Raw genomic sequence first — 17141 nt, 5'->3', positions numbered from 1 at the left:
CTGACAATGGTTAAAGGGTCAAATGCTGAATTTAAGTGTCAAAAACACAGCACAGTGAGTCCTGACTGCCTTAGCTGATGAATCAAACTTGAAAAGAGATTAAGCTACTTCTATTAACATTCCAAGGGTTAAGGAGTGTTCACATTATCATGGACAAACTGGTCTTGCTCATGCCTCCTCATTATTGTGCATGAGGTGTGCTCGGACAGCTGGGTGTGGATGTCTGCAGTGTGCTGAGCATGCGCAGCGTAAAAATGTCTGATCTGTTGAACTTTGAACCAAGCTGTGATGACCTTTGTGGCCTGAGCCAATAGCTGTTGATCACTGCTTGGATATTAGCACTGAAGCTAAGTGTAGAGGTCTGCACGTTGTTATTCTGCTTTGAGGTGAATATGCCTTTAGAGTCATTTACTTCCCATTGAAAAGCACGTCCTGTTGCAAGCATCTGTTTGCTGCAGTTTACTGCAGGCGGGAAAGTGAACTCGATGTGCATTTTCCAAACCAACCAGTCAGTACTCATCCTTGGCTTCTCTCTTGTGAAATGTGAGCATGGTGTTAAAAGCACATGTGATAAATACTATATCTCACTTTTGTGTGGCTAGTCCAGTTTGTTTTTAAGTATGGAATGGACTCATTGATGCCTCTTGTGGTCAATGGAGGAAAATCAACCACGCCAACAAGACTGTCCTTAAAAAAACAAGATCATTTGTTTCAGCAGTCGCTCAAAGATGGCAGCCACATGGCAGTCATAGGAGTTAAAGCTCCTGCCTGTTGGGAGCAAAGAGAAAGTCAGGTGACATTATTATAAAGTGACGAAGTGTGCAGAGGGAGAAGATCAGGGTAGATGGGTGGGTGAACAATGGAGAACACTGTTCACTTGCTGTTTCTCACCCACAGTCTTTACATTAAATTCCACAGAAAACAATATTAATCACAATACACATCATGAAAGCCCAAAATGAATCACACGTGCATCCCCTGGAGTAGATTTCATTCCTATCTGAGCAGTGGATTGGAAGTTTTTGTGTGTGCTGGCTGACAACACAACCTCACACTTCTCCTCCAACTTCCTCTCTCTCCATGCAGATCCAGCACTCCTCCTCTTCCTCTCCCTCTTCCTTGCCGTCTGTCTGGCAAGGCTTTGGGAGGAAGGCGAGACTGTTACTGCCGTACATCTGGCCCAAAGGCACTACAGCGCTGCAAGGACTCGTGCTCTTGTGTGTTGGCCTGCTGGCAGCAGAGCGACTGGTTAATGTGCTGGTGCCTGTTTACTCCAAGAACATTGGTAAGCACCTGTCAAGAGAGAAGCTGCTATGAAGAAAAAGAGGGCTTGATCTCTCTTTGTTCACTAAATGTGTAGTTTATAACCTGTGCTATGTAAAGAATGTGAGCCAGGCATAAACAAAAGTATGAATTAACCTTTTGCATCTTAATTATTAAACTAACATAAATTCTACTGCTTGTGCTTTGTACAATATTAAATCTAAATTAGGAAACTTAACAGTTAAAGCAACAGAACTCATTTTGGCTGCATGTTACTGTCCAACCTGTAGATGGCAGTGTGCTCAAGTGTTTGAAAGTGTGGACTTGGGCTGGGTATGTCCTTAATTGATTGTGTCCTTGTCGTTCTGGTGTACTCTCAGGCTTGTCAGGTTGTCATATTAAAATAGCAGATTGCTGTGTACACAAGCAAAAATGTGTTAGTTATGGTAATTGTATGACCTGTCATCTGGTGTAACCATAATCCAGCTGTGTGTGAGTAGACAGCATCAGCACTGGGTACAAAGGTCTATGACCCTCTGATTAAATGTCAAATGAATAACTTTGTCCCTCTATATTGTAACATGCCAGGAAGACACAATTTGTCACCAAAGAAAAAGCAAAATTAAGTCCTGACAGGAAGTATAACACAGTAATGAATCTCACAATACATATAGATAAATCCACGAGTGATAATAAAAGGAATGAAAAAATAGTAGTTTAGCTAGAATGTAGAAACACATTAGCCTCTGATCACAGAAAAACTCATCTGATATCTCATATTACAAACAACAGACAGAAAAAATGAAGCATCTGCAGATAATGGCTCAGTAAAGACACTGGGGGAGTAGATAAAAGATGCCTGTCATTATTTGCTCGGTCACAGATCTGATGACACACTGGAGGTCAGTTAACAATGTTCAGATGAAACTAACCTGTGGATGAATGCTTTTATCATGAGGGACAAATCTGAGTAGATGACAGCTGTGTAAATACTGAACATAAAGTCATTCACTTCCTGCTGATTAAATGTTCAAAACCCAACTGAACAGGTCAATAAAACACAGTAAAAATTCAATGTGAATTAAAATATCAACCAATCACTTTAAACAGGTACTGAGCAGATCCGGTGATCACAGTGATCACCACAGACTGTAAGGAATAGTTTAGGCTGGTTGAGTCATTTGCTAAAGCTCATCTCCTTTGGATGGAGATCTTAGGATTGGTTTGAAGGAGGAAGCAACCTCATTTTTCAGGGGGTGTCATCATTTGCCAAGGTCTTTAGTACCCTATTTTGTACACAGAACTGCATCCACCACAAGGCAACAACCCAGAGTTCTCCACTTCAGAGGAAGTCAGGATTCAGTTTGTCTTCAGCTACTTTACCCTTTAGAAAACTGCCCATTTGGCTTTTGGAGCAACATGAAAGTATAAGCCAGAGCTGCGAGAATGAAGCCCAACGTTGCTTTGTGCGATGGGGAAGGCGTGGAAGGGCTGTCGGCGGGGGGGTATTCTTGGTGTGTATGTGTGTGTGCAGAGGGTTTTCTGGGAGGTCACCCCTCCTGCCAGTCATGCTTAGCCGGCATTAGCGGCCTTTTCCGTGGAGTTAACACACCGGTACAACGGACGTTTTGTCTCTGGGTCCGACCCCGCCTCCCACCCTCCGACTCCAGGACCTGATGCCAAAGAGTTGAAAATACCCCCCACTGAAAACACACACTGGAAAGTTAAAGAATGTAGAATACACACATTTCTTTATTCATTTCTCTTAGTGTTCTTGTCTTATTTTCTCTCTTCTTTTCTCACTGTCTATCTCTATCTCTCTGTCTGGACTTTCTGTTTTTCCTCTTCTCCTCCTCATCTCCTAATCTCTGTCTGTTTTTCATTTCATCCTGATTCCCAGAACTTGTACAAATGGGTAATGAATGTGAATGAGAATGTGTGTGTGTGTGTGTGTGTGTGTGTGTGTGTGTGTGTGTGTGTGTGTGTGTGTGTGTGTGTGTGTATGTGTGTGTGTGTGTGTGTGTGTGTGTGTGTGTGTGTGTGTGTCAGAAAGGGGAGTGTGTGAATGTGTTCATGACTGTGTATGTGTGTCAGTAATCAGATGTATTACTTCAGTAAATGTAGCAGTACCACATACAGAAATACTCTACAAAACCACATTTTACTTAAGAAAACATGCGAAAATATACGTGATGCACCTAAAGTAAAAGTAGCTACTCAATGGTCACTTGATCAGCTGATCAAATAAATGGCAGAATAATGTCTAATTTATTACTGGATTATAGTTCCTGATGCATTCATGTGTTTTAATGTTTCAGCTGGTAAAGGTGCAGCTCATTTCTATTACTTTATATAAGCTTTATCTTAATACATCATCATTTATTTGATTACATTTTGTTTCATTAATCTAAATCTGCAAAGCGACTAGTCACAGAAGTAATCAGATACATGTACACTCCAGTACTAACTTCAGTACCTAGTAGTTGCTTTCCACGACTGGTGTGTGTGTGTGTTTAGTTGTTTCCGCTGTGAGGATGTTTGATAAGAGCAGAAGCCTCATTTATATGAAAATGTGATGGATTTAAACTTTAATGTCCTTACACCAATCAGAGGTGCACATAATTTTTTTTTATCCAGGTACTCAGGTGAGTACCAGGAGATGGTGTTTGGTCTTCATCCCACACTTAGCGTGGCCTTAATAAACACAATCTTCCTCGCTGTCCTTCTTGGTGTATCCTTCACTGTCCTCCACTTCAGCTTCCTGCATGACTGGTGATGAAGATGCTCCTCCCAGGCCCTGGTTGAGTTTCAGATTAGCTGTCTCAATCCACAGGTCAACAGCTGGCTTTGGGTCATACGTGTGTGTGGTCATCATTGACAGGTGAATGTGCATCATGGCCGAGAGATGAGATCTGGAATTGGTTTCATTATGTTGAGAGGAGGAGGAGGATCCCCTCTCACGTGTTTATTGCTCAAAGGCAGCATAAGAGACAATTTAACCACCTTGTTGATGTTGGAGAAGCATTCTGGATTGCTTGTACTTAACATTTGGACCACGTTGTACTCAGAGGATGCTGTCATGAATTTTCTTGCTTGCTTTAAATACAGTCTCTGTCAAGTTAGAAGGTGGTTTTTGTCATGCCCGTTAATCCATCAAAGAGCAGCCCCCAAAATTCAGCATACTACTACTTGACTCTTAACTCTCCACTGATAATAGCTCTGCATTACAAGTGTTCAGCCTTCACATCAATATGCACCTCCAACATTCAAACCTATGCATTCAAACCTTCTTATGCTGACATTCCTCATATAGGAAGACAAAGGACATGTGTTAAGCCTCATGGAATACTGACAGAAAAAAGACCCCCTTGCTCTTCATTCGACTTGTTTTGCCATTTAGTATGCGGGTGACTGGACTAGCTTGTTTGTTAGCATATAGCTACATATATAACAGCTTGTGCCACATTTTTGTCCTATGTACTCTGTGATTGAAATTCTCTCAGCCTGTTTTTTCTGCTGTGGATGTGAACAACATATCTTTCATCAGATTTCAATGAGTTCATCATCTGGGAGCCAATTTTCAGAGATTACGTCATCTCTTTGATTGCAGCCTGCCACTTTCTTCTTCTGTTGAGTTTTGCAGTGGTTAGCATCCATAGGTGTTGCATTACCCCCATTGTAACAGCCTCACAATGCAAACTATTTATAATGTCCACCCAAAGTGCTCTCATTCACGGCATTGTCCATTCTATAATGCAGGCCCAATTTGGTTGCTGCCCAGTTAGCTGTGTTTTGAAACCTGTGGACGTTACACATTTCTGATTGTTGTCACACATGCATACCTATATACCAGTTATGTGCACCCCTGGACATTATCATGGTGTAATCTGGAGTATCTGTGCCTGCAAGACAGCAATCACAATCCATATCACTGCTGTCTTGTGAAAAGAGAACTTCATGATGGTCAAGACAAAAAGGAAAATGTGTGTGTGTGTGTGTGTGTGTGTGTGTGTGTGTGTGTGTGTGTGTGTGTGTGCGTGTGTGTGTGCGTGTGTGTGTGTGCGTGTGTGTGTGTGCGTGTGTGTGTGTGCGTGTGTGTGTGTGCGTGTGTGTGTGTGTGTGTGTCCAGTGAATGAGCTCTCTGCAGGAGGAAACTGGACTTCATTGATTGCCACTGTCTGCATCTACACACTGCTGAAGTTCCTGCAAGGAGGAGGGGCAGGTGTGTGTGTCAGTGTGTGTTCAAATCTGAATGTGTGTACACATATTGGATGATGTCAGAGAATTTAAGATCTGCCAGTGTGGTTTAGAGTGAATATTAGAATGAAGATTGTTGGCTTCTTCCTCTCTCATGTGTCTTTCACTGTTCCTTGTAGGCACCTCTGGCTTCATCAGCAACCTCCGTCAGTTCATGTGGATCAAAGTTCAGCAGTTTACCAGCAGAGGCGTTCAGGTAGTCAGACTTCTTTTAACTCTTCTTCCTCTCTACGTCTCTTGAGTCCTTTCATGCTGTTGTCTCTCACTCCTCTTCACTCTTTAAGGCTTAACTTTGAGTTTTGGTGTTCTCATGTACAGTACACTCCACAGCATGATTTAAGGATAATTTTGGTTTATTACAACTTAGGTCTTGTTTTTGGAGTTTGGGCCATCTGTAATAATAACTCTCTATTCACCAAAATAATTGTTGAGATCTGGAAAAGAAGGAAATAGATCTAAAACAAAGTCTTATTGGACAAGAAAAAATATCTAATTTCTATCTTATTTCAATATTTGTGTATTTGGAGATAAAACCAAAGGTGTGCTCACCTGAAATATGGTTGCAACAAACATAATTTTACTATTTATCTTTGTTTTCCATGTACAACATACTTGACTAAACTGGAGATTTGCTTAAAACCTGTTTGTTCATGTTTCTTTCCCTATTTTTAGTTGTAACAGTGTTGCCATGTTCTGAGATCACAGCAATATTATCATAACCCAAAACCAACGCAACTCCCAAAACTACAAAAATAAGATGCAAGTTGTTCTCCAGAATTATCTTTTCACTCTGAAATTTCCAACATGTAACATATCCCCTTCATATTGCACGTGGCAACAGGTTCAGCAGGATAACAGTCCAAGCAGTCTGTTGAATAACTGTAATATGCATTTAAAAGCACAGCTCTCCCTTTGCTCTGTTCCTGGAAGTCCTGTGATCCACTTCTGTGGGACACATGCACATTTGGTAATAAGATCCTCTCTAAGGTCATTCAGTAAATCTGTGAAAATGATTTGGGAACACACTAGTTTTGGAAAATCTGTTCCTCTTTCTCCTCTCTGCACTGACAAAACAACAAAAATGTAGATGACGACTGCCAGCTTGAATTAAGTAGACACACTTTGGCTCCTCTGCTGAGTCTCAGCAGGTTAAACCTCCATTCTTTGTTGTACTGAGGTTCCCCTGTGTTCAGGGTATGTGGGTAAGACACGCTGGTTTGGCCTGCCTTGCCCTCCAGATCAACCCATAAAATGCCTGTGCTCCAAATGGCTTAAAAAACAGATATTCACCAGATACTCTTCTGCTTCCCATGACTCTAGGATTTGCATGGGACTCATAAATGCAACATGTTAACAAAAGCTAGCAGTAATTCCTTTGGACTGAGTTATCAAATAATGAGTCATCTGACCTCACAGAAAAACAGATTTAGCTGTCTTACATTGAACATGGTCTCAGTGAATAAAGGTTACAGGCGGTCACATAAGTCTCTCTGTGCCTCTCCCTCCACACTTCAGGTGTGTTTGTTTTCCCACCTGCATGGGTTGTCTCTACGCTGGCACCTGGAGAGACGCACTGGAGACGTGCTGAGGAGCATCGATAGAGGCACTTCATCCATCAACAACCTGCTGAGGTAGGACAGGAAGAGGCAGTTGGGACATTTAGTCCCACCTGACCTCGGTTCAAATCCCAATAATGACAAACCCTGAGTTCAACGGGAACATGAAGCAATAATAAACAACACACGAGTAGTGGTGAGTAATTTGTGATTGTTTTTGTCTTCAGCTACATCCTGTTCAGTATCCTTCCCACCATCTGTGACATCATCATTGCCATCATCTACTTCGTCTCCTACTTCAATGTGTGGTTTGGCCTCATTGTTTTCACCTGCATGGTCCTCTACCTCAGTGAGTATCTGTGTATCCATCGCTGTCTGGTAATCCAGACTTTGATATTTCATTGACTTAAAAAAATAATAATAATAAGCAGCAGCGTCTGTACTTTATCGTCTTTCAAATTGATTTCATCATGGAATCCTTTCTTTCAGCTTTGCAAAAAGCACAGTGTGCCAGCACAAACCAATAATGAGAATGGAAGCATGCTTTGCCATTTCTTACATCTTATGTGATATTTATTCATGGCAATGGCTTGATCAAACAATACAAAATCTTTATCTCTAGATAGTCTTCAAACACGATATGAGCTCAACAAAATGCATTTCAAAGCAACTGAGATCAAATCAAATCCTAATAGTTCAGTTATGATCTGGAAATGTTGTCTCTTCGTATGTGATTGAGTGTCAAATGCAGCTCCAAACTGATATTAACCAGACTGTACCATATATCGGCAGCCTGTACCATCCTGATCACAGAGTGGAGGACGAAATACAGGAGAGAGATGAACAATCAAGACAACAAGGCCAAGTCCAGAGCTGTAGACTCACTGCTCAACTTTGAGACGGTAGATGGAGATTTTCTGTTGATTTTACAGCTGAAATATGAAAGAGTAACTCACACTATATCTTCTATGGAGGAAAACAATGATCTATTATTACAGATATAAGTGTGTTGGACCAGATGTGGTCCAACCCAGCTGATGTAGGAGCACATGAAATGGCACATTTGTTCCTTGATGTTTCATGTTGTAAGCTCTGAAATGTTTGTCAATGCAGTATTTTTGTAGCAGGTGCTTTCAGGATGTTTGGAAGCTTTTTCTGGATGTTTCCCATCCCCATTCTCTGGATTTGATGTGTTTTCAGGTGAAATATCACAACGCTGAGGATTATGAAGTCCGCTGCTTTGAGGAAGCCATTCTGAAATATCAAGTAAGCTTGTGGCACATATAGATGGAAAGTACTCCGCTGAACCTGGCTTCAGTTGAAAGGACTGAAATCTAAAGTAGTTTTGTCTGTATTTGTTATCTTCAATGAAGAGTGTGCTGGTTGTGTTTGCGTAGCACTGTGAGTGGAAGAGCTCAGCGTCCCTGGCTCTGCTGAACCAAACCCAGAACATCATCATAGGATCGGGACTGCTGGCTGGATCTCTGCTCTGTGCCTACCTGGTCTCTGAGGGACAATTCCAGGTATCAGTGAAGAGGAAACAAACAGTAGAATCAGAGTCATTAGTCTACAAGCGAGTTACCGACCGTCATCTCCACATAGAAAAAATAAAGTGCGGTAATGTGGTGTTTCCCCAAATCTGAATCAGATTGTTTTGTTGGTTAAAATAATCAGTATGAGTTCAGTACTAAGATCTTGATCTCAATGAGATTATCTCATTAAATAAAATACATCAGATAACATGCAGACAGGCAGTAAAACCATCATGATGTTACAGCTTGTAGAGTGATATAACTTTGGAGGCTCAAACACAACCACAGTGACTGGACCTCTGTGACTCAGACCTGACTCCGATGACTTGGACCCAACCCGAAGACTTATGCACACCCCTGGTCCCTTCAACATGACCTCTGTGACTCTGCAATTTACTTGACTACAATGACTTGGACTGGACAGTGATCTGGGTATGCAGCTTGAACATAATCTCTGTAAATCAGACATTGTGTTGGCAGTAAGGTGAGGATATGACCTCAGTGACCTGACATGTGCAGCTTAGGCGTGACCTTAGCAACTCAGACCTCAGATGTGACTTCAGTGACTGAGCCAGGACTCGAGTGACACAGACGTGATTTTAGAGACTTGAACATGAGCACTTGATCAGCGTGGCAGAAAACTAGATAGAACCTTGGTAATATGGTATTGCAACTCGGGAATGACCTATGTGACAGATTCAACGCTAATGACCAGCACTCAAACTTGGTGACTTGGATATGACCTTAAAGTGTTTCTTTAATATATTTCCACTGGGAAAAAAAAGGTCGACTCACAGTAACCATCAGTTGTGATAGGATCAGTAATGTCTGGGTGCTCTGTAAGTAGCTCAATGCTCAGTTGCTACATGCGTTTACTGTCCTCTCAGGTTGGAGACTACGTTCTGTTTGGAACATACGTCATCCAGCTGTACACTCCTCTGAACTGGTTTGGCACCTACTACAGGTGAGATGAATGGACAGTCCAGGAGGCCTCTGTACAGTGGCTGATTGTGGTTTTTCTTTAAATGATTTTTTCAGATTTTGCCGATCAACAAAGGGAGACCTTGAAGGAATTTGTCTATGTACTGTGACTGTTATTACTGATGGTAGTCATATATATTAGTTTACATATAATTACAGATTTTAACCTAAATTAGATAAGATGAGAACACTGCTAATGCCTCAGCTCCTAATGGCACTCGCTTGACTACTTCTGCGAGTAAAGCTAGTAACACAACTTTCTAATCTAGTACTACTGTTGCTTTCACTGTTACTGCATCTAATAAGGCTGCTGATTGTGCATGTTGTGTCACTGCAGGCTGATTCAGGGTGCATTTGTTGACATGGAGAACATGTTGGCACTTTTGATAGAGCAGAAAGAGGTGAGTATAATAATCATCTGGAACACTTATCAGCACCATAATTTATTTTATGTTATTTCACAGTTGAATTCATGTTGGACCATGCATGTTCAAACACAGCCCAGTATCTGTGGTAATGAGCTGAGTGTTTAACTCTGATGTTGCTGTGCTTCATTTTAAGAAACTTCGTATTAAATAATTACTGGATAATTACAGGCTGATAAATTAGGAAAAGCCTTTGGTCCAAAGTTAGTTGAGAAGGTTACTAATTAATTTCAGGCAGGTTGACTGAGCAAAATGTTTTCTCCACAATGTCAACAAATAAAACAAAGGTGAGCGAGACACTTCAGCAGAAAGAGTGTCCTTTGTTCTCCCTATAGAGAAATTGTCTTCTCAGTTGCCCCCTCACATCAGGACAGAGGTCAGGACCTGGGGTCAGTGTCAAGGCCACTTCAGTGGAAGAGGCAGTTTGAATCCAGCTCTTCTGCTAGAAAAGACACAAAATGATAACCACACTCAAAACACATTGGAACTGTCATTAATGATCATGGGTGGACTCTTGTAGGATATGTGTTTGATGCCCACAACACTTGTTTTGGTACTGTGCAGTTACAACAGTATTGTTTGGCTCATCTTTTTAGAATGAGCATGAATAGTAATAAGCTACATATGCTGTAAAACTGGGTAAAGTTAGATTAGATATGAACTTGTTAAGCAGAAAAAAGACGTGAGCGAGGATAAGAAAAATTCCAGAGTAGCATCGTCAGAAATGAAATATTATAGAGGTGTGTCTATAATGAAAATGGATATATAAATGTTATAGACAAGTGGAGTAAAATCTTATGAAGTTTTCATACTGATTGGCGTCACTCTGCATCAGTCCTGCTTGGAAACAGAGAAGCTCACACAGCCAGAGGTCAGCGGATTAGGAGGTCAACAAGTGTGTGACTTTGTGTGCTTGTGTGTATTTGTGCGCATGCACATACCAAAACAGAGAGTCCACGGGTATGTCTGTGTGTGTACGTCTGTCTTTTTGTGTGTGTTTCGGTGGGAAAAGGCGTCCTCCGGCTGCCTCACTAAAGGCTCCTACATTCACAGGCCCTTGATATGGTAAACAGCCACATGAATGTAGACAAAAGCATTAGAGCACCTTAAAAACACAGCGGCCCTTTTCTTTGGCTTGGGAAGCTGCAGGCGAGGGGAGACAGGGAGGAGGAGGGTGAAGACCAGGTCACAAAGCAGGGAGGGACGGCAAAAGCTGATGGTGATAAATCGTCACAACGCAATCAAACTTTCCTGGTAATATTTTAAAAAGGTCGCTGATTAAAATCAGTTTATAAAGGGATGAAGATTTAAGGAGGGAAGGAGAAGGCGAGAAGGAAGGATGGTATGAAATGCTTCTATTCCCCCCACCTCTTCTTTTTTCTGTGCCTCTTCTTCAATTGTCTCCACTCATGCTCCTACTTCATTGCTTCTGACTACACCATCTGTCTCTCCTCCTCCTCCTCCTCCTCCTCCTCCTCCTCCTCCTCCTCCTCCTCCTCCTCCTCCTCACAGGTGCAGGATGCCGAGGATGCACAGGACTTGCAGCTCACAGCAGGTCAGGTGGAGTTTGACAGAGTCTGTTTCAGCTATGTGCCCGGGTGTGTAGCCAACAACAAATCTGTTTACAGCTTAAATCCACCTTTCTATAAATGTATATGATTTGATTCAAACTGCATAAAAACAGAGACTGCTGTCAAATGACCTGCAGTGTGTTTTTCTGAAAAGGGCTCTGATGTGGCTTTTTAAATAATGACTACAGAAGTAGCTAATGTCGTGATAGCATCACCGGATGACATGACATACAAAAAGCATCTGACTTTGATGCTGCAGACAACTGTTTGCATCCCAACAACCTTTGTCAATACTTGTTCTAAACTAACCCTAACCTAATGCTTTTACTTGAGAGCACCTAACCGGACATTAACCACAGAGGTGCTATAAATACCATATGGGTCAGTTTGGAAGAAGATGCAAATCACCTGTTTAGTCTTTTAGATTGGAGAACAAGTTGTTATGAAATAATGTGAGAATGTGTGAAAAACAATCAAATGGCCAAGACTTATAATTTGTATGAACAATATGAGGAAACATATGATCCAAGCATGTTCAGTCGCTCGGATCTATGTTGTTCAGTCAATTCAGTCACAAATATTTCATTTGAAATTCTACTTTTTGATCTACTCTGAGGGTTTTTTTCCCCAAATGTTCATGGTGTTGCTTGATTTTTCTCAAATCCACAAACTTTCAGGAGTTACTGCCAGAATTAGAGAGGTCCTCACATCACTAGGGATTAAGTGAAGTTAATTTTGATCTTGATTGCGTGTGTGTGTGTGTGTGTGTGTGTGTGTGTGTGTGTGTGTGTGTGCACTGTAGCACTGAGATTCTCAGGGATGTGACCTTTACGGTGGAGGCAGGACAAACAGTTGCTTTGGTACGTTGTCCATTGATTTCTATATCTGCCATCTACCATTTTCTCTCAAGTCTAATTTAATGGCTCACCAAATTTCAAAATAACTTCTTTTCTCAATAACTGTATGTCTAATGATATTGAGCAGTGGTAGAAGAAGGACTCTACACTCTTTACTTAAACTGGCAATAGACAAGTTTTTGGCTTTAATGTATAATAATGAGATATATGTTGATTGCACAATGCAATGGCTAAAGAATAACACCAATTGGCATCAAACCTCGCCCAAACACCAGCAACCATGTCAAGGTTAAATATTGAAATAGTGTTGCTTTATGTACAGCAGTACGAAAATGTTTTTGTCATTGTTATTGTTTTACCAACCATCTGTGACAGGCTGCCATGTGTCATAAACACTAAGTGAAACTAAGACTGGGCCTTCCAATAATGTGTGTGCGTGTGTGCATGTGCATGCATTTATGTGCGCATGTGTTTGTGTGTACAATTGCATGCATGTGTGTGTATGCATGTGCATGAATGTTGTGTGTGTGTGTGTGTGTGTGTGTGTGTGTGTGTGTGTGTGTGTGTGTGCAGGTTGGTCCGTCTGCATCAGGGAAAAGCTCCATCCTGCGTCTGTTGTTCAGATTCTACGACCCTCAGAGGGGTAGCATCCGCATTGACGGTCAGGACATTTCCAAGGTAAACACACATATCTGCATGAAAACACACACACACACACACACACACACACACACACACACACACACACACACACACACACCATAACACCTACATCCAGCACCCCCGCAACCCCGAAAGGGATACGCGGTATAGAAGATGGATGGATGGATGGAACTTTTTCTTTTAAAACTTCTTTGAAAACAATTTCTTTTTATTTACAACCCTGATTACAAAAAAGTTGGAACTCTGTGTAAACAGAATGTAATCAAAGCTGTTAACCAAAGTGTAGTGATATCCTTTACACAATCATGTGTTCACAAAGTGGTGAACCTCTCTCCATCCTCGCTGACTGAGCCTTTCCAGGATGCCCTTCATACTCAATCATGATACTCTCACCTGTTACCAATGAACCTGTTTACCTGTGGAATTCTCCAAACAGGTGTTTTTGGAGCATTCCACAACATTCCCGGTCTTTAATTGCTCCTGTCCCAACTTGTTTGAAATGTATTGCTGCATCAAATTTAAGATATTAAATTCCTCAAATCCAATGAAGCTGATGAGGTCAAACATGAAATATATTGTCAATGTTAAAAAGGATGAGCAAATTATCACATTCTGCTTTATTGATGTCACACAGTGTCCCAGCTTTTTGGAACTGTGTTGTATTTGAGTCCTTCCGGGCAACCAGACCGTATGGATCATTTGTGAACATGTGCAGAACATGTGCATTGACATCTCAGAGTGGGAGTCAGCAGGTGGACTGCATAGTTATTCATTGTTTTTGCAAATGCAGTACTTGCAGTGCTTGGCAGCTGATGAGAGGAAAATTTGAAAATAGTTTTCAGCTGCTTCATGACAATAATGTGTCAAGAAAGGCACTGAAATGTGTTGTGAATTAGCCACCTCCCTGGTCAGGTTTACCGTGCCTGCAGGATAAGTGGAGCAGTTCAAAGGTCTATTTTACGCATATGCCAGAGGCAAATAAATTGTGTTTATGGACTACTAATTTGTAACAACGTTACATTTAGCAGGAACCACAGTACCAATTTTGTTCCATATTAATACAATGAGGAAATTATGTTAATTAGTCTGTCTGGCAAGTCACAAAATGATACTTGATACTGAATGTATCAGTAAAATGTCAATTTACAAGATATTTAATTTGATATCTGATCTTGCAACATGATATCTGCTTGTAGTGATTACAGCATTAGTGCAGTTAAATTGCACTTGAGTGCACATTTTCACCATTAGGTGAGGTGACAGAAGCAATGTGGCACTTGAAAGCAATCAAGTCAAGCTGCATGGATATTTTGTTAAGGGTTTATGTTGTCTCTTGGTGTGGAATTGGACTGGAATTTGCCAATTAAATATGTTGGCTCTACACTCTGGACTTAAATAAATAGTTTAGCATTTTTGGAAATATGTTTAGCAGTTAGCCTATTTTGTGTAGGGTCGCACAGGGGTGCCCAAACATTTTCCCAAGGAGGGCCAAAGCTGAAACTTGATGTTGGGCCTCGGGCCAACAGAAAACACTTATTATATTGTATTGTGTGCTTAGAATTGTACTGGGAAAATGATACTAGGATTCCAAGATTCCTTAATTTGCAGGCTTTCTGCACAAAGTGTCGTGTGAAAAATAATTCGTCAGGGATCTGACATATTTAAAGAAAATCTTTACTTCACAACTGATTAAACAGCATAAACACCAATTTAGGTGAGAATTCTTTTTTTTTTATTATTATTGTAGACACATACAGAGGCCATATCAGACCTTATAGGGCCCCACTTTGGGCAGCCCTAGACTAGCACATAACCCTCTGTAAAACCACAAAACTCTTTTTCACTGACACACAGATGAGTGAGCTTCATGATGAGTGAGCTGCACATTGTTGAACTTTGGACAGAGCCAGCCTGTTTCCCTCTGCTTTCAATCTTAAGCTTAGGTTAACCAACTGCTCCACCAGTATAAGACTGATATTGATATTCTCATCTATCTCTGTCCAAGGAAGCAAATAAGAATATTTCCCAAAAGGTCAACCTCTTCCGCAGTGTCACATTTCTTTTTACCATCAGCTGTGATGTATTCTGTCTGACTTTTAGTCTCTGATTCACATGTCGTTTCTCTTTCTTTATTTCTCTTTTTTCTGTCTCTCTCTCCTCTGTTTCCTGCCTTTGCCTCATGCACCTTGACTTTTCCTCTCTTTCCACTTTATCTTTCTCTCGCTAACACACACACACACACACACACACACACACACACACACACACACACACACACACACACACACACACACACACACACACACACAGCTGGGCTGAGTGACTCCAGCCACACTGTGAATAAATCATAGTAAAAGGTTCCTGAATAATACAGCAATGAGTCCAGACACCAGATGTGTGTGTGTGTGTTTGTGTGTGTGTGTGTGTGTGTGTGCATGTGTAAAGATAGCCTATTTATTGCAGTTGTAGTTAAAGTAAGTCTGTTTATGACTTGCCAAAAGTATCAATAAAAACCCAACAGCACAGGCACTTTACAACACACTCATGCACAGCTGTTTTAATACAACGGACATGCCTGTTCAGATGAATGGGCTGGTGATGATTATGAGGATGCTCATTTATAATTACACAGCAGGACGACCGGTTAATCAACACACATGCACACACATGTGGCCGTCTCTGCAATTAGATTCAGATTGTCCAGCAATCTGGGATTTTTCAACCTCTCCAGGACAAGGAGGAGGAGCAGGAAGTGATGAAACTCCTCAGCTTCCTGTGCTGATGGATCCATTCTGTTGTTGTATTAGGCAGCACTGGGTCCGGCCCTTTTTTAGAGATCCCATTTAAATGTTCAGAACTTTTTTGTTTCTATGCCAGCAGCATTACATTTGCACTGTACAAGGTTTGCCACAATTTTGGGCATGATATTACTCAGCAGGACTGTAATGCTGATGCACAAAATTTATGAAAATCACTTTTTGGCCTGGTGGAGTCTATGCCCCACATATAGGGGCCTGATCCTTGACACAGGTTCAGTTCCAAGTTGTGCCCCTTTGCTGTGTGTTCTCCCCACACCTGGAGAGTGTTTCTCCACAGCTCTTGTATTCAATTAATAAAATGCCCCCCCAAAGATGACTCTTTGTCATGCACCAACATACTGATCCACTGACAAGATCTGTGAGTTGTGGAGAACAACAGTGCAGGCCAAAGTAAGGAACTGGCGTCATAAAATAAACTATTTCACTGGGTGGTAATTCCCTCAAACAGCTCAATCACATTTGAAAAGAGGTGAGAGATGAATCAATAAAAAAGAATTTGGATCAGATGGTGATCATAAAATCTCACCTTTGTTACAAAGTGAGAGTGAGAAGGATGTTGAGAATTTTGTACTTTGGATTTGATGCCAGCAGTTTGGACACACCATCTGTTTGACATGTTGCCTTTTGTCACTCCATTAAAAACCACCATGCTTTTCATGTTGTACTCTATAAATACCTGTTCAGCATGTCACTATCAGAGGCCTTGTTGGCATGTTTTACCCAGTATAACCTCTTAATGAGTGATTCAGTCTCATTTTCTGTGTTAATTATCTCCAGATGGTGAACATGAGCATGGTGAGATGTGTTGAGATGCAAAACATAAAGCTAGGTGATTAGCTTAGCTTAGCTTAGCTTGGCCTTTTTCATTTCTGTATGTGTTCTGATTAAACACACAAGATAAAATGTGTTTATTAGTGCAATTTCAAGGTGCCAATAGACTCATTTCATGATAGAGCCAGGCTAGCTGTTTCCCTCAGTTTCCAGTCTTTTAGCTAAGATAAGCTAATCGCCTGCTGGCAGTAGCTTCGTATTTAGCATACAGAGATGAAAGCGATATTGATCTTCTGGGCTAAGTCTAAGGAAGAAGCAAATAATTGTATATCCTAATTTGTCAATCAGAATTTGACCTTTTGCACTTGCATTTGTTCAGTATATTTCTGGCTAACAGTCACCTGCACAAAAAAGGAGGAAGTGAAGTTTCTGCAGACGAGGTGGTG

General features: G+C 41.2%; 1 protein-coding gene across 1 annotated transcript in view; it reads left to right on the top strand.

Moving 5' to 3' along the window:
- The window catches only part of abcb6b (ATP binding cassette subfamily B member 6 (LAN blood group) b), a 30323-nt gene that overhangs the window by 723 nt on the left and 12459 nt on the right, over positions 1-17141 (top strand). The window contains exons 2-14 of the mRNA XM_070976521.1: positions 1087-1285; positions 5393-5485; positions 5640-5716; positions 7036-7151; positions 7304-7425; positions 7869-7978; positions 8277-8342; positions 8474-8599; positions 9496-9572; positions 9927-9990; positions 11527-11612; positions 12388-12445; positions 13016-13120. Coding sequence (XP_070832622.1) covers positions 1087-1285; positions 5393-5485; positions 5640-5716; positions 7036-7151; positions 7304-7425; positions 7869-7978; positions 8277-8342; positions 8474-8599; positions 9496-9572; positions 9927-9990; positions 11527-11612; positions 12388-12445; positions 13016-13120 — 1299 coding nt within the window. The remainder of the gene's footprint in view (positions 1-1086; positions 1286-5392; positions 5486-5639; positions 5717-7035; positions 7152-7303; positions 7426-7868; positions 7979-8276; positions 8343-8473; positions 8600-9495; positions 9573-9926; positions 9991-11526; positions 11613-12387; positions 12446-13015; positions 13121-17141) is intronic.

Source organism: Chaetodon trifascialis, chromosome 12 (assembly GCF_039877785.1).
Source record: "Chaetodon trifascialis isolate fChaTrf1 chromosome 12, fChaTrf1.hap1, whole genome shotgun sequence".
In the NCBI taxonomy this organism is placed as follows: Eukaryota; Metazoa; Chordata; class Actinopteri; order Chaetodontiformes; family Chaetodontidae; genus Chaetodon; species Chaetodon trifascialis.
The sequence above is the reverse complement of the archived record's forward strand: the minus strand, read 5'-3'. Positions and strand labels throughout refer to the sequence as shown.